Source organism: Oreochromis aureus, linkage group 10 (assembly GCF_013358895.1).
Source record: "Oreochromis aureus strain Israel breed Guangdong linkage group 10, ZZ_aureus, whole genome shotgun sequence".
NCBI classification, from domain to species: Eukaryota; Metazoa; Chordata; class Actinopteri; order Cichliformes; family Cichlidae; genus Oreochromis; species Oreochromis aureus.
In genome coordinates, this window is record NC_052951.1 from 17,505,387 (window position 1) to 17,526,767 (window position 21,381).

General features: G+C 42.0%; 1 protein-coding gene across 1 annotated transcript in view; it reads right to left on the minus strand.

Moving 5' to 3' along the window:
- Positions 1 to 4,317: 4,317 nt before the first annotated feature.
- The window catches only part of pds5b (PDS5 cohesin associated factor B), a 30,413-nt gene continuing 13,349 nt past the window's right edge, over positions 4,318 to 21,381 (minus strand). The window contains exons 6-35 of the mRNA XM_031729136.2: positions 20,998 to 21,124; positions 20,539 to 20,619; positions 19,879 to 20,019; positions 18,984 to 19,099; positions 17,745 to 17,839; positions 17,426 to 17,571; positions 16,968 to 17,119; positions 15,193 to 15,306; positions 14,987 to 15,068; positions 14,851 to 14,899; positions 14,584 to 14,723; positions 12,329 to 12,444; positions 12,110 to 12,215; positions 11,454 to 11,614; positions 11,138 to 11,261; positions 10,140 to 10,298; positions 9,754 to 9,822; positions 9,440 to 9,576; positions 9,098 to 9,221; positions 8,725 to 8,929; positions 8,519 to 8,633; positions 8,243 to 8,375; positions 8,015 to 8,134; positions 7,663 to 7,725; positions 7,414 to 7,556; positions 7,008 to 7,080; positions 5,741 to 6,159; positions 5,554 to 5,634; positions 5,335 to 5,443; positions 4,318 to 5,220 (exon numbers count right to left, since the gene is read on the minus strand). Coding sequence (XP_031584996.2) covers positions 5,188 to 5,220; positions 5,335 to 5,443; positions 5,554 to 5,634; positions 5,741 to 6,159; positions 7,008 to 7,080; positions 7,414 to 7,556; positions 7,663 to 7,725; positions 8,015 to 8,134; positions 8,243 to 8,375; positions 8,519 to 8,633; positions 8,725 to 8,929; positions 9,098 to 9,221; positions 9,440 to 9,576; positions 9,754 to 9,822; positions 10,140 to 10,298; positions 11,138 to 11,261; positions 11,454 to 11,614; positions 12,110 to 12,215; positions 12,329 to 12,444; positions 14,584 to 14,723; positions 14,851 to 14,899; positions 14,987 to 15,068; positions 15,193 to 15,306; positions 16,968 to 17,119; positions 17,426 to 17,571; positions 17,745 to 17,839; positions 18,984 to 19,099; positions 19,879 to 20,019; positions 20,539 to 20,619; positions 20,998 to 21,124 — 3,733 coding nt within the window. The 3' untranslated portion in view covers positions 4,318 to 5,187. The remainder of the gene's footprint in view (positions 5,221 to 5,334; positions 5,444 to 5,553; positions 5,635 to 5,740; positions 6,160 to 7,007; positions 7,081 to 7,413; positions 7,557 to 7,662; positions 7,726 to 8,014; positions 8,135 to 8,242; positions 8,376 to 8,518; positions 8,634 to 8,724; positions 8,930 to 9,097; positions 9,222 to 9,439; positions 9,577 to 9,753; positions 9,823 to 10,139; positions 10,299 to 11,137; positions 11,262 to 11,453; positions 11,615 to 12,109; positions 12,216 to 12,328; positions 12,445 to 14,583; positions 14,724 to 14,850; positions 14,900 to 14,986; positions 15,069 to 15,192; positions 15,307 to 16,967; positions 17,120 to 17,425; positions 17,572 to 17,744; positions 17,840 to 18,983; positions 19,100 to 19,878; positions 20,020 to 20,538; positions 20,620 to 20,997; positions 21,125 to 21,381) is intronic.

Here is a 21,381-nt window from a genome sequence, read left to right on the forward strand (position 1 = left end):
TAAAAGCCCATCTACATTTCTCACCGGATCCGGTTCACTCAGGACCCCACACAGAAAGAGGACGATGGAGAGGGGGTGAAGAGGAGATATATGCAAACAGCAGAGTGAGTGTACCCTGCAGCACATCACTTCCTTATCTTCCCGCTCTCAGCTGGGTTGCTTGGAAACTCAGGCCTCTCTTGCTGTCGGCTATTTTGGTCCATATAGCTGCTGCATAAATATGTGAAGAGACACGAGTCTGTTGGTGCTGCTGGCAGCTTCCAGCCTGACACTCCAAATCTAACCTGACCTCGTTAACCTACACCAGTCTCTGTATACAGTATTAATGCCACAATCACATTTCAATGCAGATAGTTTAAAGAATATAAAGACAGCAAACAAATATGTCAAAAATAATTTAAAAAAGCATTTCTAATCATACTTGTTTTCTTTAGAAAGCATGCATTATTTATTATTCCTATTTGCACACAATAAGAACGTTTTATTGAGCCATTGCACAAACCACCACTGTGCAGTGATGTGCTTTATCTTATGTAATCCTCACAGCTTGTAAAATCAAGATAAAATTGAGGGTTGTCTTTGGACCTTGGTCTGCAGTGCTAATAATTCTGTCCTCATCTGTACAAATGTAAACAAATATGAAAATGAGTCATAAACCATATCTCGTAAGGAAATGTATAACTCGATCAAAGAAAGGCTCTATAAAGATGGTATGAGAAGAGTTTGTATAGAGACAGTTTGTCTCATGTTGACTCTCCTGACACGCGAGTGTTCAAACGACCGTCTGGACCAGTTAATCAAAATTTTAACAAGTGACAGATTTAGTGTCTGATACAGTTTGTTAAGCTCAGAGTTCACATGCTGAAATCCAGATTAGTGACATCAAATGAAGCCGGATCCATACTGTGAGAATGATTTTCAGTTTCAGCTTTTTCCTTCTTTGCTTCCTTCCAACCCTCAATTGTTCATCCAGCTAAGGTCATGTGGAGGCTGGTGCATACTCGATCTAAGACTGGGCCAGTGAGGTCTTTATGGAGTAAAGCAACCATTATCCTCATTACTGGTTAATCTAATGGGAGGTAAGAAATGTGTGCACACCTTTAACAAACTGTTTTCCTCATTCAGCTCTGTGCATTTGGTCAGGGACGTTGGAGATGACAGTGTAAACGCTGCTCGTCGGTGCTGCTCAGCTCAGCGGGGGACAGAAGTGCATGCTCTTGTCATTTATTGAATTTGCCTTGAAAGGCAGGTGGTTTATCTAATGCAGGGAAACAGACTCAGCCGGCAGTCGAACAGTATGTGATTAAGGCCTGGCACGGACCATAACCCGAAGGCAGATTGTGGTGTGTGGGTGTTTTTCCACTGAGCTGGACTACGCTGCAAAAGTTCAAAACTCAAGTACATGTGCATAAGCAACGAGGAGCACAGCTTGCCTCATAAACAACACGGGAAAAGGAGCAACACTGGACGCTTAGCAGCCTGAGAGTGCACAAACACTGGACTGGACAGTGTGAGTGTGCTTTGACTCTCTGCAAATAAATCATTTAAATACACAGACAATCCACATCTGATGCTGCTTGATGTCCACTCCGACAGCAGTTTAAAGTGCAATCTTCATGATGGGTTAAAATTTAGTTAAGAAGGACACTGACTTATCTGTTTGCATCACCTTAAAAACCTGAAATCTGCTGACGTCAGTCCATGGATCCTGAAACTAGCCGTGTTACAAATCCTTAGCAGACACCACCTGCACATGTCTGAGTGTGCAAGGCGTTAATACATAAACTACACAGTTTTTTTTTTAAAGCATCACCTCACAGGGTGTTTACTGTAAGATGCATTAGATTACTTTGCTCAAAGAAATGAAGAGAAGATTTTATACAAACATCAGATCTAAACAAAATCATCAGCCCTTTGAGGGCTGGATTCATAATCTACAAAAATCAGAATTACTAGCTGAAATTACAGGCTCATCCAGCTTGCATTATACTGTGGCTCAGTTGTGTATGTGGCTGCATTGCAAACCCAATAAGGATTCTGATGAGACAGCAGATGGTGTCCCGGGGGACCCTCCCCCCCAGACCTGGATCAGAGTACCAGTGAGCTCTATTTGGTGACGTCAGTCACTGATTCATAACATCCCAGAGGTTCTTAATTGGATTCAAGTCTGGGAAACGTGTGTCAGTCAGTGGCTTCAGTGTCTACATCATCCAGGAATTGAGTAAACTCTGGCAACATGGGCTGGACAGTCTCTTTCACCAGCAGAAGGTCTGACGCTGGGTCTTAGGATATCATCCCAGCGCCTATGAACAGTCACAGCAGTCTGTGTGACCCTCCCAGGAAATCCCTCCTCCTCCCCAGTGCAGACATCCTGGATAATGTTTCATGGGGTGAAACATTTCATGTGCTCAGTGTGAACCTGCTGTCCTCTGTGAAGGGGATGGGTCCAGTTCTGGTGTCTTCGAGCAAATGCCAGCTGAGCTTTGAGGACAGGTCCAGATAAAAAAATTTGAGGCCCTCTAACTGAGCGTGTTTGTGACAGTGTGCTCAGATATATGCACGAGTAACCTGCTGGAGGTCATGATATAGAGTTTACGCCTTTCTCCGGCTCTGTGCAGTTCTCCTTGTGTAAGCGCTCATCTCCTAGCATCTTCTCCACACTGTGCTGGGAGGCAGAACATATGGATGTGTGATCCTGAAGGATCTGGACTACCTGTGCACCCTGAATATGCAGCAGGTACTCATAACAAGGACACTAACAAAAAAGCAAGACTGGAGAAAAATCAGTCAGGAAGGATACAGCAGTGATCTGTGGAACCACCTGTAAAAACCATTTTCTTTTGAGGGTTTTCACCTGCTGTCACTTTGTATCGAAACAGATGAAGTAGATTTCTGCTCTCTGACTGGACTGATTAAAATCCCTGACGTTTAACTGACTACTTGTTATACTATACTGTGATAATCGAATGTTCCCTTTTGAGACTCATCCGTGACCCATATTTAGTGTTCTGGCTGAGGTAGGAGGTTCTCGTCCAAGATTTTACACTACATGCCCCCATGGATGAGTCGTTCTGTACCTTTAGCAAAAAAACAGTCCCAAAGAGTAACGGTTCCACCTCTGTGCTTGACGGAGGAGATGGCGATCTTCGGGTCACACTCCACATTTCTCCCCCACAGCACTTTCTCCCAATCCTTCTTTAAATTGTTTAGATGTTCACTGACAAACTTGAGTTGGACCTGTACATACGCCCTCTTAAACAGGGGGACTTTGCAACATTTCAATCCATTACAGCTTAACATGTTACCAGTGGTGTTCTTGGTGGTTGTGGTCTCAACTGCCTTCAGATCATTAAGCTTGTAGTTTGGGCTGACCCACCACATTTTCTATAATCATCCTCACCCCATGAGGCAAGGCCTTGCATTGGATCCCCAGACTGAGGGCGGCTGATAGCCATTTCATACTTCTTTCATTTCCAAAGAATAACACCAACAGTCACCAAGCTTCGTGATGATGGTCTTCTAGTCTATCCCAGTCTTGTCCCTGAAGTCCTTTGACAGCTATTTGTCCTTCCCCATGATGGGGGAGAGGTTGGAAGATATTGATGCTGTGAACAGGTGTGATTTACACACATATGCTGAGATCAGGAGTATCTGTAGTGGACTGATTGGGACACAGACATCTGTGGGAGCCAGAATTCGGGCTCGGTTGCAGAGGATCAAATAGTTATTTCACTCCATTTAGAATTTTTGTGTTTTTTCTGGATTTATGGTTGATATGCTGCTGCTCGAACAACTAGAGACTGTTCATTTCTTTGAGGAAACTGACAAATATATCATTTCCCTCACTGTATGCACAACTGGCATTTAGAACATGACGTCCATGAGCACAGGGAACAGCTGGTAAATTTGTCAGTACTTCCTAAATTTTAGGATTTTAAAACCCTTCTACAACCACCTGCCTAACAATGAGGCCCCCCTCACTTTGCCATAAAAGCTCCGACCCGGTACCTTTGGGGCGGTCTTATGGTGTCATGCATAATCTGATGGATTTGATGTCAGGTGTCTGAGCAGAGACACACCTTAGTTATTTTTCCACCAGCAGTTTTAAAGTTATGGTTAAACAGTGCAGTTGTTTGTTACTGACATTAAATGTGTTTACATAACTGTTTTGATTACAACTGGATATTATACAATCCCTGGCTCGACCTTTTCAAACATCCTTAATAGCTAAAATATCTCTATTCACGATCCCATCTGGCATCAGAGCTAATCATACCGATAAAGCACAAACCACGTCAAAGTAAAAGAAAGAGAAAATGAACATGTCAGGTTTTTATAGAGAATTATATTGATACAATGGAGGGTCTGACTGGGTGGATGTGAAGCCAAGTTAATCAGCAGTGACAAAAAACCCCCCCAAAAAACAAAAAACTACAACACAGCTGCTCATGACTTCCTTCTATCAGCAAGTACAAACCTAAAAATGAGACGCACACTACAATCGTTTCCAGAAGCAACTCTACAGTCGGACATCGTTCTGACATTTTCTTTTTCAATATATGGTTTAAAAAAAAGTTTTTAATATACAGAGCTGTAAACAAAAGAGCATGTTTTATTTCTTTTTTTAAAAGTAAATTCACACAATTAACGTTACATTTAAAAAAAAAAAAAAAAAAAAAAAAAAAAAAAAAAAAAAAAAGGTAATGGTTAATCTCTTTCAGTTTTTCAAAGTGGGACACGGAGGGAGGTTTGATAAGCAACACTGCTTTTTGGGAGCACTTTTAATAATATGAGCGGGTAAAGGCTTTACAGCATCCTCCCAGTCAGCGTCAAACACAACAACAGAACATGAAACAGACATAAGAGACTATTTACAAGAGCGATCTATTTTTTTTTCCTTTGTTTTTCCTCGTTAAAATCATTTCTACTTAATGTGGCTTAACGTCATCACAATGCAGCACAAAGCAACAACCCACAGCTGACGATGCGGATGTATTGATGTAGTGTGCACGTGGAATATGCAAGTGTGTAAAGTCGGTGTAACAGTAGGAGCGTCGGCTTATGAAAAGTTTTAAAAAGTTCAATGTCCATTTATTTTGTTTCGTTCTTGCGTCATTCCTCCGTGACTATAGAGGAGACGTGCCGTCTTCTTTTGTCCTCTGTTTTTGTTTTAAAGTTTTTTTTAGCTCATCTTCTTCGCCCAGCTGCCTTCTTGCGACCCTGAAATGAAAAAGGATGAAAACTGAACAAATAACCAAGCATATAAACTCCTTTAAAATACTTGAATTGTTTTAAAAGACACTAAAATGGATGTGACAACACTTGACCCAGTACCTTCGGTGTTGGCTCGTCCTCCTCTTCCTCCTCTTCTTCCTCCTCCTCCTCTTCATCTTCTTCCTCAGACTCATCCTTAGTGGCAGCTGCCTTCCATCGGCCACCGCGCCTGTATCCGCGGACAGAACAGGAACAGCTTAGCGTGCAAATATTACATTTTGTGCCCTTGGAGGAGCAGTCGCAGTCGCTGATGTGCAGTTTTGCAAAAGCGAATCTTACGTTGGCTTCTTGGCCGCCGGCTGAGCCGATTTAGGCGGACGTCCTCTCCTTTTCTGCGGCGTGGACTCTGCTGAGTCAGATCTGTCGAATGAAGACAAAAACAAAACGACTTCCATCAAAAACGAAGCTTGCTGACAGAACTGTGAAGCACATCTCGCCTTTCTGCGTGCGCCGGCTGTTTTCGTACCCCTGTGATCGTCGTGGCGCCCTAGCTTGCCTTCCTCCCCTGGTCTTCACCTCCATGTTTTCACTGCTCCTGTCGTCGTCCTCGTCTTCATCCTCTACTTCCTCCTCACCCCTCTCCTCGTCCTCCTCCTCTTCCTCCTCATCCTCCTCGGGTGGAGGAGCTGCCTTCTTTCGCCCCCTCCTCCCTTTGGCAGGCGTGTCCTGACTGGGCGTAGCAGACTTTGGAGGCCGGCCCCTGCGGCCTTTCTTGGGCGGACTGTTCTGTTCGTCCTCCGGCCGGTTGTCTTCGTCCCACGGGTCCTCAGAGTCAGCCGCCGCGGTGGTGTTGGCGGTTGCCTTCTTACGTCCACGCTTCGGCTTGCTCTCCTGGTCATCGCCGGAGGTTACGCCCCGTTTACGACCCCGGGGCTTTTCGATATCCTGCACACAAACACGTTGTTCACCATTTCTTTGTTTCACAGTAAAAGACAAACTGAAATTCAGTTTTTACAGCAGCACAAAGGAAAGGAAGAAGAAAAATGGTGTACAAAGTAGAGAGATTTGAGATCTTTGGAGTGGTTTCTCACACGTGATTGGTGAATAGATCTGTAAGCAATAACACACAGAGCCCTTCTGTGACCTTACCGAAGGCTGAAAAATTACGCAAGTCGTCTCAATTCCTGAAGTTAACCCTTCTAAAACTCAAACTCAGTGAGAAACTCATGCGAAATGCTGATTTTTGCATAAAAAGATACCATTACTTTTTTCTGTTGTTTGTTTTGAAAGGAAGAATTTCTGAGTCAGATGAAATCATGCGTGCAAGTCAATAATGATGGTTTACACAATTTGTACACGTTAATCTAGTCTCGACTTCAATCCAGCTGGTGTTTGCACAGTCGAATCATAAAGCAGAGACACAGGGATTTACGACAGGCAGCACTCTGCCGAATCACGGCAACGCTCCCTTCACTACTTTCCATCAGCTTCAGTATAATCTTTTATCACGCTTTTGCTTATTTGCTTTTGTTTTACTTAAAACAAAACAAAACAAAACAAAAAAAAAAAAAACCTCACACTATAAAGAATAACTTATAATCTTTGCATTTAGATTACAGTCGTTTCAATTTCAATCAAGGTTGTAACAATAACTACTCCAATAGACTTTTCCAACACATATTTTTAAACAATACATCCTGTTAAGATCTCATCAGAAATGAAGACGTGATCGCCACATCAACGTTTATCTTCTAAACAATCAGTCTCGCACCGCCTAAAGGAGATTTGAATACCTTGTCGACACTGTCTGCTCTCTTTAGGCTGATGTCCTCGTTTTCACTGTGATCCATCTCTGTGCTGTCATGCCTGAAAAATAACATCAATCATTACTTGTTACTATTTTAGTTACAAGCAACAAAGGGTGCAACAAGTGACAGTCTCCTGAATTTTCAACATTTCAAAATGATCCATAGACACTACAATATTAGAATGAAACACCAACAGTTATATGACCCCCTATGAGCAAGTGCTTGGCAACAGTGGGAAGGAAAAACTCACTTTTAACAGGAAAAAGCCTACGGCAGAACGGTTAAATATGGAAACACTTACATCCTACATGCAAATGAGTCTTTCATCAGACTAAAATATTACTGATATTAAGTTTTCTGAGTGTGGGAGTCTTGCTTTTATATCTCCTACCTGCTTTTGCTGCGCTGTGGAGAGCCCGGGTTGGACGAGGAGTCGTTACTGGTGGTCTCCATACGAGAAGCTTTACTCTGGAGCTGTTTGCCCGCTGATGACAAGGGCTTGTTTACCGCCCCCAAAACGTTAGCTGACTTGGGCTTAAAGAGGAAGGAGAGGTGGTCAGAGTGGAGCAGTGAGCTGGATGTGTGATCCAATCAACAAAACTAGTGAGCCCACATTATCATTTAAAAAGCTCGAGCTTACCTTTCCTGGTGTGAAGAATGCCTTCATCTCTGCTGGGAGATAATTTTTTGTGTTGCTGAAGTTCTGAAAGAGAGACGCAGAGAGAACAGCAGCAATTAAAACAAAGCAGAAACACAAGCTGAAGGCTCATAGCAGACGATCTCATTAGACAAAACATACCTGCTTTTTTTGTTTTTTCCCCTTTTTGATAATTTCTCTTCAAACAAGGACATGTTTATACAAAACTTAAGGCAGCTACTTTCTCATAACTCTTCAGAAGTATCTGCTAAGACTAGCAATGCTGTCGTTTACTCATTTTAACAAAGTGAAAAATGTTTTGGATGTCTAAACTCTTTAGAGTGCAGACACCGACCTTGTCTGGTTTGGTAAAGAAGCGTGATGGCAGCACGGGGTCTTTTGGAGACTCCAGGCTGTAGGTGGTGCTCTTCGACATGATAATGTGCATGGCAACGTCACACACTGTGTAGAGTTTCTGCACAAGGATGAAACAACAAACACACGTCAGGGCAGCACTGACGACGGCAGCTGAAACACTGGCTGGATATCTACTGTCCATATTAGCAGCACGTTAAATGAGCACCTCATTAGTTTTGGGATCGGTGGCGGCCTGGGCGTCTTTCGTCTGCTTGATGTTTTCCACCATTTTTCTTATGAAGGCGTGGCTGTTGTTCTCATTCTTGGCCATGATAATCTCAAGGACAAACCACAGAGCCCTAACCAGGACGGCAAGTTTGACATTAAAAGGTACAAGTCATGAATAACCATCATAAAAACAGACTAAACCAGGTTGGAATGTTAAAAACCGATTTAAGAGATCATTTAATTTTTTTCAATGACTTTATGATACACCGCTTACTCTTTAATTTCCTTTAGCTGCTCGATGTCTTGTACTTTGACATAGTCTGGGTCGTGTGCCAGAAGGTGGATGGTGTAGGGCACCACATACTCTGGCAGCAGAGAGAACAGCTTGTCTGCGGGTACACACACAGTGAATATAACACCGATAACACCACCACCCTCAAATGTCATCCGAAATCATCAGTTATCGTTCGGTTTCTTTACCGCTGAGGGCAGCGTGCTGTTTGAGGTACTCGCGGCGTATGTTGACGTTTTTCACCAGGCACTGGCGAGCGTGAGCCCGCCTCTCCTTAACGGGGTCCTTGGCGCACAGAGCAAACACTGCCATGTATTCTAGCGGTAGCCGCAGACGGCACAGGCCCCGGTGAAGCTTCTGGGCAAAACACTGTCGCACCTGGTAGCACTCATCCTATAGCACAAAGAAGAGGACACGGAGAACAGGACACGCGATGATGAGGAGGATGAAATGGGACAAAATGTCAGGGAGAAGAGGCAGAGGTGGAGTAAAGATGAGCTGAACAGAAAAGGACTTAAACTGAAAATGCAGAGCCGGCAAATTAAATATGGCAGTTCTTACGTTAATGACGAGCGCGCACAGCTGATATTGCTCCAATGTGATGATTTCGTGATAGCAGGGCTCCTGTGCCAGCTTCAGCAGGGCGCACGCCGCCGCCAGCCGCAGCCTCGACATGTCTGGTTTGCTAGAGAGAAACAAGAGGAAACAGATTTCTTTATTTATCTACAAACGTTCTTATCATCAAAGCCCCCAAAGGTCCAGAGCACCCATTAAAAGTGAGCGCTTCACTGAAAATTACACGATCTTAATCTGAGGACAAAGCTTTCTTTGAGCTGCTCAAGGGGCTGACACACACAGGACCTTAGGTTTGTCTGAGAAGCACCGTTTATTTATTTTATTTACCCCATCTTGCCCTGTTCTGTTAGGTCTCCATCGCTGTGTAAGATAGCAGTCAGCATCCTCAGGGTGGAGTTGCCCGATTTGCTCTGGTTGTTCTTCACGCCTAGTAACCACCTCACCATCAGCTTGATGCCCTGGATCTGAATGAGGAAGATGAAAGAGTGAAAGATTAAGTGTTTTGCATTAATACATCAAGAGTGTGACAAAATAATTAGGAGAATTCTGGCACAGAGTAATCTTCAGATTAAACTACTTAAAAAACAAAAACAGCAGCCAGATGGAGCTTTTGAAGAGACAAACAAACGTTCACTGCTGACCTTGGCCATGGTCTCTGGGGACACTTCATCATCGGGAACCCAAAGTTTGGTTGTTTTCTTTCCTGGGATCTACAAATAACACAAACAATTGTAATAATTCACATAAACGGAGACTTTAGGTCAACACAGCTGGGAATATTTATACAGCACATTTAAGCCAAAGTGTAATCAGAAGAAAAAACCCACTAATAATAATTAAATGAGTAAAATAAGACTAATTACATCAAAATGAAAAGTAATTAAAAAAAAGTTACAAATAATAATAGTGAAGGAGATGCACCAATCTGAAGCTGAAAAGGCTAAAGAGAAGAGGCATGCTTAAACACTGCAGAACAGCAAGAGGTATATGTGGATGCGTGGGTGTGTATACTCATGCGAGCGTATACCCTGTCGTTCATGAGCAGATCCTTCACAATGAAGTTGGCGACTAGAGATTTGAGAGGTGCGGCAAACTGTTCTGGGGCCAGCTGGGCCAGGTGACCCAGGGTGGTCAAAGGAGTGATGAGCTGCTCCAGGTTAGCAGTGTCCAGACTTTTATGAAGAGGCTGAAGAAACACACAACATGTCACTGACACAGTTTTAGGAGCACATAAAAATAAATAAATCGTGGTTTAAATCTCAGGATCAATTTGATGTAAAGTTCAGTTCATTATTATTTCAAACATATACATTGACCAACATTTCATAATATCATTCCATGCAGTTGTTTGAAAAGGAGTAGGCAGAAGTATATACTTATTTAGCCCTACCCCATTAGGTTTACATCTTAATCATTTCCTCATCATCTAAATTTGAACAACAAAAACTTATACAATGGTTTCAACTTAGAACAAAACGTCAAAAAAAAATTTTTTCTCATATTCAACTAAAACTATGTTTAGATTTACTAATTTGCAAAAGAAAATAAACATCACTTTGACTCTTGTCTTGAGTTAATTGCATTTTCTTCATTCTTATACTTATTAAAATTTCTTTTTTGAGTCTTATTTTAAACTGGTTTATATCACTACTGACCTTTATTTCTTCTTTTAACTCATTCCAGAATTTAACTCCCGCTATTGAAATAGACATCCTTTTCAAAGTTGTTCTTACTCTTTGTATTTTTAAATTCCACTTCCCTCTAAAATTATACCTCCCTTCTCTCTCTAAGAACCATTTACTTATTTCGATTGGCAGCATCCCTTTCCTTGCCTTATATATTATTTGCACTGTTTTAAACTTCACCAGATCCTGGAATTTCATGGCTTGCGTCTTAATAATAAGAGTGCATTTGTGTGAGCCCTATACCCCTCCTGATTTATTAATCTAATAGCCCTTTTTAGCCCTCTCTCATTGACCACATAGATAAAAACCTGGCACCAACGTGACTGACTGGCTGACTGACCTCAAAGATTTGGGCAAAGTGTGTGTCTCTGTTGCTGAACATGGCATTGATGCAGTGGATGGCATATTTAGCCTGGCGGGGAGGGCCTCTCTTGGCTTTGGCCTGTAGTACCGGCAGTAGAACACTTGGGGGAGCAGACGGGAGAACACCATTAACAACAAAAATACAGCAGAAAGTTGTGTCACAGGTCATGCACAGAGCAGCGTATCCTTAGTCAGTGTATAAATAATGCATCCCTGCATTCCAGGAGTGTCACTGCACATTACACAGCACTGCAAGGCAAACAAATCAGCCAAATTTGGTTCATGAAACTCACGATTTGATGTGAGGAAAACTCTCCTCCATCTTGCTGCCTGTATTCTTGAAGATCTGCAGCGCTGCCTCTGCCACCTTCTCGTCATCCATTTTCAAACAGCCCAGCAGAGACTCAAACGTCTCTGCAGAGTGGAATGACACTGGATGTGTGAATGACAGCACCTGCGAGTGATGAAAGATGAGTCAAACAGCTGCACCGAGTACAATCAACGCCTTTTCCACCTTACTGACATTTAAAACAAGAAGAAAGAAAAGAAAGAAGGATGAGTGATATTTTAAGCAAACCGTAAAGGGTGGAAAAGATGTGCAATGTGTTTCAGTCATCATTAATTATCTGTTGTGTTTGTGTCACTATAAAAAGGCAGGAGAGATATCATCCATCACCGAGTGCTTCTTTTTTTTCTCGTCACTCCACAATTTCAACCAACAACAATTTATTTATCACTGATTACTAGACTGCAGGTAGCAATTGACACGACAGCAGCAGAAGTTACTGAGTGACTGCAGAGCCTATAATTTAGATTCATTCCTGCAGGTATTCTATTTTTGTTAAATGGTGCACTCACACACGATAATGAGAAGGCTTACAACAGAGTATCCATCGTGTGAATCTGCAGATAAACACCACAGGCGTTTGTGTTTATTACTGATTTTTACCTTCAGCAGTTCCAGCCCTGCTCTGATGGCCTCTTCAGTAGGAACACCTTCCTCTTCATCATCAGCTGTTCCATCTATGGATTTGTTTACCTGTTTTATCAGAGCACTGATAGATGATGGTAGAGATTAATTTTCTGCACGCTGGACTCAGATATGGCTGTTATTTGCATTCTTTTTATTTATTGGATGAGCTAAAATTTGCATCCTGACACACAGTACCTGATGGACTCTGTGTCGATGTGCACAGGAGCAATCCTCTCCAATAGGAACTTCACCATTTCCAGGAATGGATTGCTGGGTTGTTTGGGGCTTCCAAGTTTTTTAGTGATGTCTCTCTGAAAGGATGACAATGAAAGACGTCAATTTATTTATGTAGCACCAAATCACAACAATGCGAAGACCCTAACAGAGAGAAAACTCCACCAATCAGACGACTCCCTATGAGCAGGCACTTTGTGGCAACACTTACAGCACCAGCTCAGGATTTTATGACCGTAAGTCTACAAAATAAAAATGTCTAAAACACACAACTGTAATATTCTCTGGGTCTTTTCAGTATTGCCAAACCAAAGCCACCTGGAGTGATATTTCACAGCTGGACTAAAATCTAATGCTGCTTTTTCCTCATTTTTTTTAAAATGTGGAAATACAAACACAGCAGCATGAACGCCTAACATCTCATATACTCACAGCAGTGAGCATCATCATTTAATTCACTTAATTGTTGCCAACTTAGCAAATCTGCTGCAGGATTAAGCAACAAGAAAAAAAATACCAAAAATACTTTCTAGTGAAATACAGTATTGTGCAAGTGTCTCATGCCTCCCCTCATTTCTTTCCATTTTCCTAGGAAAATGGGAAATAAGCACAGTGCATATAAAGCAAAAACAGAGTCTGTGCAGTTCTAACAGGCTTGAAAGTCAATATTTGGTATGACCACCTTTATTCATCATTACAGACTGAACTCTCTTAGTTGATTTTTCCTGTAATTTCTTTAAGTAATCTTCAGGAGTACTTCTCCAGACGTCTTGAAGGACATGGCTGCCTTTCGTTCTGTTCTCTGTCAACATGAAAGCACACTGCTTCAATGATATTGAGGTCCGGGCTCTTGGAAAGCCAATCCTTGACAGATAGTGTTTCACTGTGTGCTTTTCTATCCAGGTATGCTTTTACTGCACTGGCAGTGTATTTGTGATCATTGTCATCCTGAAGCTGCTGCCAATCAGATGCTCTCCAGAAGGTACTGCATGTTGGATCAAAATCTGATGGTACTTTTCTGCATTTGTGCTATTCATTTTCAGTCCAGGTCCTGTATAACTTGGCATACCTGAGCCTTTTCTGTTTCCTTTCTTTAAGAATGGCTTCTTCACAGCCACTCTTCCACTGAGATCATTTCTGATGAGGCTTCAGTGAGTAGCAGATGGATCAACTGAAGGTCTCTAGGCATTTCTGAGGTCCTCTGTCAGGGCTTTGATATATTTTCCTCCCCTAATTCTTAAGATGGATCTTTAGGTCTGACACTTTTTTTTGTCCTTGACTTGTCTAGTTTCCTCAAATTTTAAAGGACACACTGCACCTCATGCTGAGATATGACAAGTTTTTGGCCAGTAGCTCTTTTCGAATCACCGTCATGTTGCAAAAACAGACTGTTATCCTTGGCAATGTTCACAGATTCAACTAACGAAACAGGAAAACGTTTGTTTATGCATCAGGCTGCTACTAACAAAGTGTCTGAGGACACAATGTAAAATTGTATCTTTGCTAAGTTGTTTGTGCAGACAACGCTAGCGCACAGGTGCCTTTTTTGTGCTTGAATGATTCATAGGTCAATGTTTTACAAACAAAAAGAAATCCTCTGTATATGATTAGGTACCATAAATAGATTAAAAATGAGTGAAAAAGCAGCCGATGTCCAAAGAAAAACTTTGAAGGATCTTCAGAAAGCCGGGAGAATTACTGCTCAAGACAGCTACAGTCACACGTCTCAGTCTGTCTTCTGTGTTCAGCGAGTGACAGAGAGAGAAAAATTATGGCGGGCAGCCCTAATAAAATCCTCCTTACAGCGGAGCGGGGGTGGATTGTTTCAATACATTTTCCCACTGTGACAACGATCGGTCACTGAAACTGTCATGAAACCAAGCTGCCATCATGCTTCATGAAAACTAAAACTATAAAACATTTTAAACACACCTTTGAAATGTACTAAAGTCAAGTAACTGCTTATTTAAAGGTTATTACAGATTATATATAATACAGAAAAGGATACTTTGGACTCAAAATACTGACATATGTGTATAAAAGTGTCGTCTTATGCACAAAAATTGGAAGATGTGAACTCTATGAACAAATAAGTACATTTACGACTACAGTACCTATATGAAGAATCGGGTCAAATAACACAAAGCTAGTGGAGGGATGAAAGCATTTCGCTTAAAGGAAACCACATCGTTATCTCTAAGAAACTCAACACTCACCACACAGACTTCAGCTTGCTTGCAAGAGCACGCGGGGCTGACCAAGGTTTCTAACTGATCTCTGATTCGCTCATCATCATCCAGGACCTGAGCCAGCTTCTTCACAAAGTCCTGAGCCTTGCCAGGGTCTGGCAGGTTCCCTGTTCACACAGAAATTTCAGCATGTCACAGTGAAATGGATGTGAAATAAGAGAAGGTCACCCTGAGATCGCTTTTGTTCATTTTTCCTGTTTGAAAGGACGTGCTGAATTCAGAGAGATGCCTTACTTGTGATCACCATGACTTTGGCAAACACAGCCTTGTTGGATGCTTCAGACTGAAAACAAACAAACATACAGTTACAAAAAACCTTTTAGAGACAAGTATAGTGCAGTTATTAAAGTGTGTGGTGTGCGTTAGTTACCTTGGGTTTTTTGATCAGGTCCAGCAGGTCTTTGACATGGTGTCTCAACAGATTCTGGCACTTCCACATCTCATTCAAAGCTCTGCAGGTAAAAAAAAGCGAGGGAGTGGTGGTAAAAAAAACAAACAAAAAAAAAACACAATGATGCGTTTGTCAGGCCTCCTTTAATACACATGTTGTTGCATAACAATTAAAAACAGACTTACTTAACAGCATTTGTGTCCAGGGTGGCATACAGGTAGTACAGACACTTCATTCTTTCAGTGGTTTCCAGGTTGTGAGGAACCATGTACTGGGCAAAAACCCGCTCCACCAGCAACCTGTATGCACCGAGGGCAGATTTTAAGGAGAAAATTAAATAATTAATGATAAAATAATAAAAATGTTTGGGTGCGAGTGGTTAGTAATAGTTAATAGATCATAGCTGGCATAGAAAGCAGCAGCTGAACCTTTAACTAAAACCAGAAGAGAGATATGACATCACTCTTGAGCATCTCTACACTGGTTGCTGATTCGATTTAGTACTCTTACTAATGGCTCCTGGGAGCTTTACTTTACTGCAGACATTACTTCATTACTTATTTAAATTAGCCCATTAGCCTGTGGGCAGCCAGAAACCCTCGACAAAACCGTGCTGGCAGCTCCTGGGTCTAAATTCAAGTCTAGACGGGACTGCGCCTTTAACGTCAGGGCACCTCGGCTCTCGAAGGGCCTGCATTCAGAGCTCAGACTCAAACTGCCATCAGCGCACCGACTGATCCCGTAAATATTCTCTTTCACTCTTGCTGCTGTCCTTCTGTAACAAATCACCTCTGAATCTCCACCCACTCCACCCTGCCTGGACTGTCTTCTTCACCTCTCTCGTGCACCACCTGCTGCTTTGGATGGCTGACCGCACATATTTAAACTCATCTACCTTCACTGTCTCTACTCCTTGCATCTTCCTGCCTCCCTCTCATTCAAACGCACACACACACACACACACACACACACACACACACACTTCCTTCTATTGACTTTCATTCCTCTTTACTCCACATCATACTTCCATTGACTTCTTCATTCCTCTTTACTCCAGTCATCTGTCACCTCCACCTCTCCAGGGTGTCTTCCACCTGATATGTAAATTAATTAATTCAAACATAAGCTCAAATGTCAACACTCGTCACAACAACAAAAAACCCTTTTCAGCCTTTATGCGCTGAAGTTTTAGTTTTTCAAGGGGAAACTGCTGAACCAACACAAGTAAGGCTACCCTGTGTGACGTTCACACAACACACATTCATACACTCCGACAACATTGCGCACTTTTCCTGTCGGCAGCTGAGTGGCTCCACTGCAGCAGAGGACACCTACACCCACAGAAAGTCCACTGAGATTTGAGCCCGACGCCTCGTTCTCTTCCTCTCTCTTTTCTTTTACTCAATTTAGGCTTTAAAAAAACCAATCTCAGTTTGCCTCGTATCAGCTAATCTACTTCTAATTCAGCTGGTGACATTTTGCAGAATGATGCTGTCCATGTTGAGTAAGTGTAGGTGGAGAGATGGAGAAACAATCACACACCATCAAAGTGATGCTGCTCAAAGAATAATAAAAAGTCCCACGCACACAACTCGCTTACAAAAATATTTGGGACTGCTTTACATTATGAGCCTCAGCAGGGTGACAGAACCAGTCTCTCTTCCTCCATACAGCTATGACACCGCACTGATAAATACAGTGCAGAGAAAGGTGGATATTAAAGGCTGATTTTAATGTTTCTTCTGGGAATAAACTTGTTAGAGGTCATTTTCTACATTCAGTTAGTTACCCACAGAGCAGGAATTGTTCATCACAGTAAATTAAGACTCTGAAATGCACCACTACAAACACTTTTTCCACTGCAATCACACAAAAAGTTAAAAACTCCCAGGTACAAAATGAATATGTTTTGAACTTGTCATGAATTTACTGTAGCCGACAGAAAAACATGCACACAAACCTGTCATCAATGCTGTTCTGGTAGTAGATGTGCAGCAGCTTGTCTTTGATCCAGGAAATCTGTTTTGAGGCCTCCCTCCCGCCTTCTCCCTGCAGCGAGTACTTCCTGTAGATCGATGCAAGGCCCATCATGGCCTCCTTACGCACGCGCCACTGACGGCAGATTAAAAAGAAAACGTTTCAATGCAACAACTAGTTAGAAAATAAAATTTTCAACGGGCAGGTGCAGTGGCTGATGTGATTGTTTACTGCCATTTAAGCCAAACATGTACCAAAAAAACATCAATAATCAAATTATAAATATCACCATTAGATCAATAAACCCAGAACAAACAACAACAACAGTGTAACTATATCTGAAACAATCTGATACACCATCATCATCAATAATAAAATAATACTAATAATAACAACATCATCATCATTATCGACCAGGATTAAAAAACAACCATGACTTACTCTCTTGTCCAAAGTCCTCTCCTTTACATAATTGAGCAGTGCATCGTTGACTAGAGATAAATCCTTCTTGGCAGCCGTTACTATAGAGACAATGACATCATGGCGAATAGCCTCCTCTGGGTCATGTGATCTGACCCTCAAGTATTCTGGGAAAGGAAACAGGAACAAATGAGTGGGACGTGAGAGGACTGCCTACCTCGAACGCAAAGAAAGCACCAGGCAGCCGCTTCTCATTTCATGTCGAGCACACACTCGAGCGGCCTTCACGCTGATGCAGTTCTCAGCACACAAAAGCATGAACGTGTCTGTGTGTTTTTACCTGTGAGGTCTTTGGCCAGGTCTGGGTGGTTCATGAGACAGTGACTGGCGAATTTGACACACTCCAATCTGATAGGCACGTGGATGTCATTAAACCTTTTTTGAGAAAAGAAACTGACGTTAATGTCGGCGACTTTAAAAGGTGGCTCGTACATGAACACAGATCTAAGAAGACGGCGTCTCATGTGGGTAACACAACATACATCAACAAGCTCACGTTATATTACACTCTCAGTCACATGACTCCCACCAAACCCTCCCACATATTTTGGACACACAGTAAAATTCAGGTATATTGGGGCCGAATATGTCTAACTAAGTCAGATAAGCTAGCTAAGCTGCATTGTATTGACAGGGTCGAACACTGTAAAACTAATGAGATACAAATTACAGCCCAGACTCTCTTTGTGGATTAACAGCAGCATGTAATCTGTTTAACTGTCTACAGACAGGCTTCACCAGACTCTCCCAATGGGTTTAAGAGATATATTAAGGTGAAAAAACTCACACTTCTGGTGTGTGACGTGCTCAGTGTCACACACATCCTGATATAAGAGAACCCAGTAGATTCAATTTTATTTCTCATGGTAAGAGCAGGAAACTGTAGATATGCTGCATGTAAGCAGTCTACTGCTAACGTTGGCATCTGTTTGTTTCTGTTCTACTCTGTGCTCTCACCTACTCTACTTTAATACATAGTATTATCTATGAGCCACTAAAGGGTCAGTCCACCCACACTTCCACACCTGAAAACTGCTTGATCAGCTGCAGGAAGTACTCTCAACTCTTCCCTTTGTTCTCTGCAAGACTTGATTTTATAATACAACTGTACGACTGTTCAATGCAACACCATGACACGTGTACATTAACGACAAGCACAGTTCTATTTTTCTCATTTATTTAAATGAGTGTTCACACTCGATTCTCCATCTGTCTTTGTTTTGATCATCTCTCCAGCCTATGGCCCACAGATCGCTGTGTTTTATCACACAGGATTTGTGTGGAATTCATGTAGTAATGATCAGAAAGTGAAGAATCCAGTGTAACCACAAAAAAAGAAAATATATTTAGTTTTAATATGGTTTAAAATATAGTATTAATCCAAAAGTGAACCAACAAGCTAAAAAACAAAAGATGATTTTTTTGTCTCTTTGAAAGCACCTAAAGGGCAAAGTTATCAATCAAAATGATCCATCGCGATTATAGAGACATTTGTCAGATCCACAACACTGAATCCCACCTGCCCAGGTAACACTGCCAGAGTGGTTTGTTCTGCGCAGCCAACTCAGAGTCCTTGGCTCCAAACATCTTAGCCAGCAGCTTCACCACCTGCAGCCTCTCATCATTATCATTACTCTGCAGAGACGAGTGGGGAAAGAGAAAGAGACGGGGAGAGAAATGATGCACCAAAATTGGCTGCGTCGATTGGAACGAGGTGCCAAGTCATTTACATTAACTACACAGGAAACATTACCATTTTCATAACAGACAATGGCAGTACTTTCTTTGGTATCAATCTTGTTTGCGAATCAGCAGCAAGACAAAGGCAGACGAGGAAGGAAGAGGGAAGGGGTGAGCGTGAAAGAAAGACAAAAGCGCAATAGGGGGAGGAAAGAGGAAAGAAAGAGTGAGAGATAAAAAGATGAAAAGAGCGCGAGTGAGAGAAAGGCAAAGGGGGAGCGAGCATCAGAAAGAGAGAGAGAGCGAGAGCGAGAGGTTCTAGTCTAAAGCAGAGAGATTTTATCACAGCTATTATTTTGAGGAGACAGCAGTGATCCTCACTCCCTATGAACAGTTAATGAGCGTTATCCATCAGCGGGATGCCTTTATGAGACACTGCAGAGGCAACATTATGCTGACTGGCTGACTGCTTTATCTTTCTAATATGAATCAACAAACCTGCAGAGAAAGTGAAAATGTGCAGTTCTGTGTGTAATGGCTCCAAGAATTAAGGCTTTTGCAGTTTGACTGTACTTATAATATCAATACTTATTGAAGCATTTCTGCTTAATCTTAAACTACTACTAATATCACAATGCAACTGCTTTAAAAATATTCAATTCTGATAAATGTCATAATATTACACACAAAGATTTTAAAAAAAATTGATAAATGTGTGTGTTTTTTCCCAATACCTTGAGCTTGAACTCCAGCTGCGGCAGCACTGAGAGCAGCAGGTGGCTGTCTATGTTGTAAAGCTCCAAGATGAGGTCAAAAACGTGCTCAGACAGATCGCTGACTGAGGTCTTTCCCAGCATCAGCACCTGGTTGAAAAACTGATGCAGACGACAGAGCAGGAGGAGTAAAGATTACTGATGAAACTCTTACATGATCGCACGACTCAAACTGGGACTGCGTTAGTGGAGAGAGGGGTAAGTACACATGTGCAAGACCACAAATCATCGTACGTATCTGAGATCCATCACAGAACAGCTATTGAATGTGGGAGGGATTCAGTATTTTAACCAAGGACGTGTAAACCAGGTGGATTAGGAGGCATTAGAAGTTTGGCGTAATGTTAACCATATCTCTTAGCTTCATTAGCACAAATATGAAACTCCTACAGCACAGAAACATTTCAAGCATGGCAGGCTGTGCTTTAAGTAGAGTTAATATCACATTCCTCATATCACACTACACGCCACCAACTTCAGAGCCACAGTTACACCTCTGAAAGTATCACTTTTGAGTGTTATGACTGTTAACAGGTTTAAATATGACTATGTCTCCTGTGTTAAATGAAGTAAAGGATTAAAACAGCTCTATAAATAAGAGTGTCAAAGATTTTATCTTACATTGGTGATGTAGGGTTCAATAGCCTGGGCAGTCCTCTTCAGCAAAGCTTTGGCCAGGTCATAGGCTTGTTTATTCAAATTCTGGATAACAACAACAACAACAAAAACAAATTGGTGAATAAAACAGCAAATCACAGCAATATTCAGAGATGTGACTGTGAAAAATGAGGGTGTAGTCCATCATCTCTTGTCTGAATGCCATTTGGATAGTTCGGGAGCAGATGTCCACACATTCTTGTGGACCAGTGCTTAAGCTGCTTTACCTCTTCCCACCTGCAGGGGTCTCACTGAATTAGAGAGTATGGAAAATCATATTGGCCTCAGTCTAGTGAACATTTCAATTCATTTAAGGCTTTCCTTTACCGAGCTGGTTCTACCTGGATCATCTTTTGTGGCGGTACTACGAGCGCGTTACTGAGACAGTTAAACGGATGCGCGTTTGCACTTCACCCGACGTACCTTGTGCGCTGGCACTAGATTGACCAACACGGTGTCCAGCAGCTCCTGCGACACGGTGTCTCCCTCACAGATGATGGAGCTCATCAGATCCACCATATGCATGTGCACTTTCTGGTTGTGCCCGTTGCTAGGGAAACAATGCACAAAAGGTCAAAGATTAAGGAAGGACTCTTTGTATAACTGATGTGACTTGTTGTTTTTCTGACAGGACCTCTCATTTCAAAAAGTAACCTTCCTCACAAACAAAACACTTTGTGTCTTTAAAGATGCACAGCTCACACAAAGGGTGGGTAAACCTGCTCATAATGATCTGCACTACAGTAGGGCAGCAAAGCTTATTAGCTAAATTTAAATCTGATTGACTGTCTTCCTTAACAGTACCAA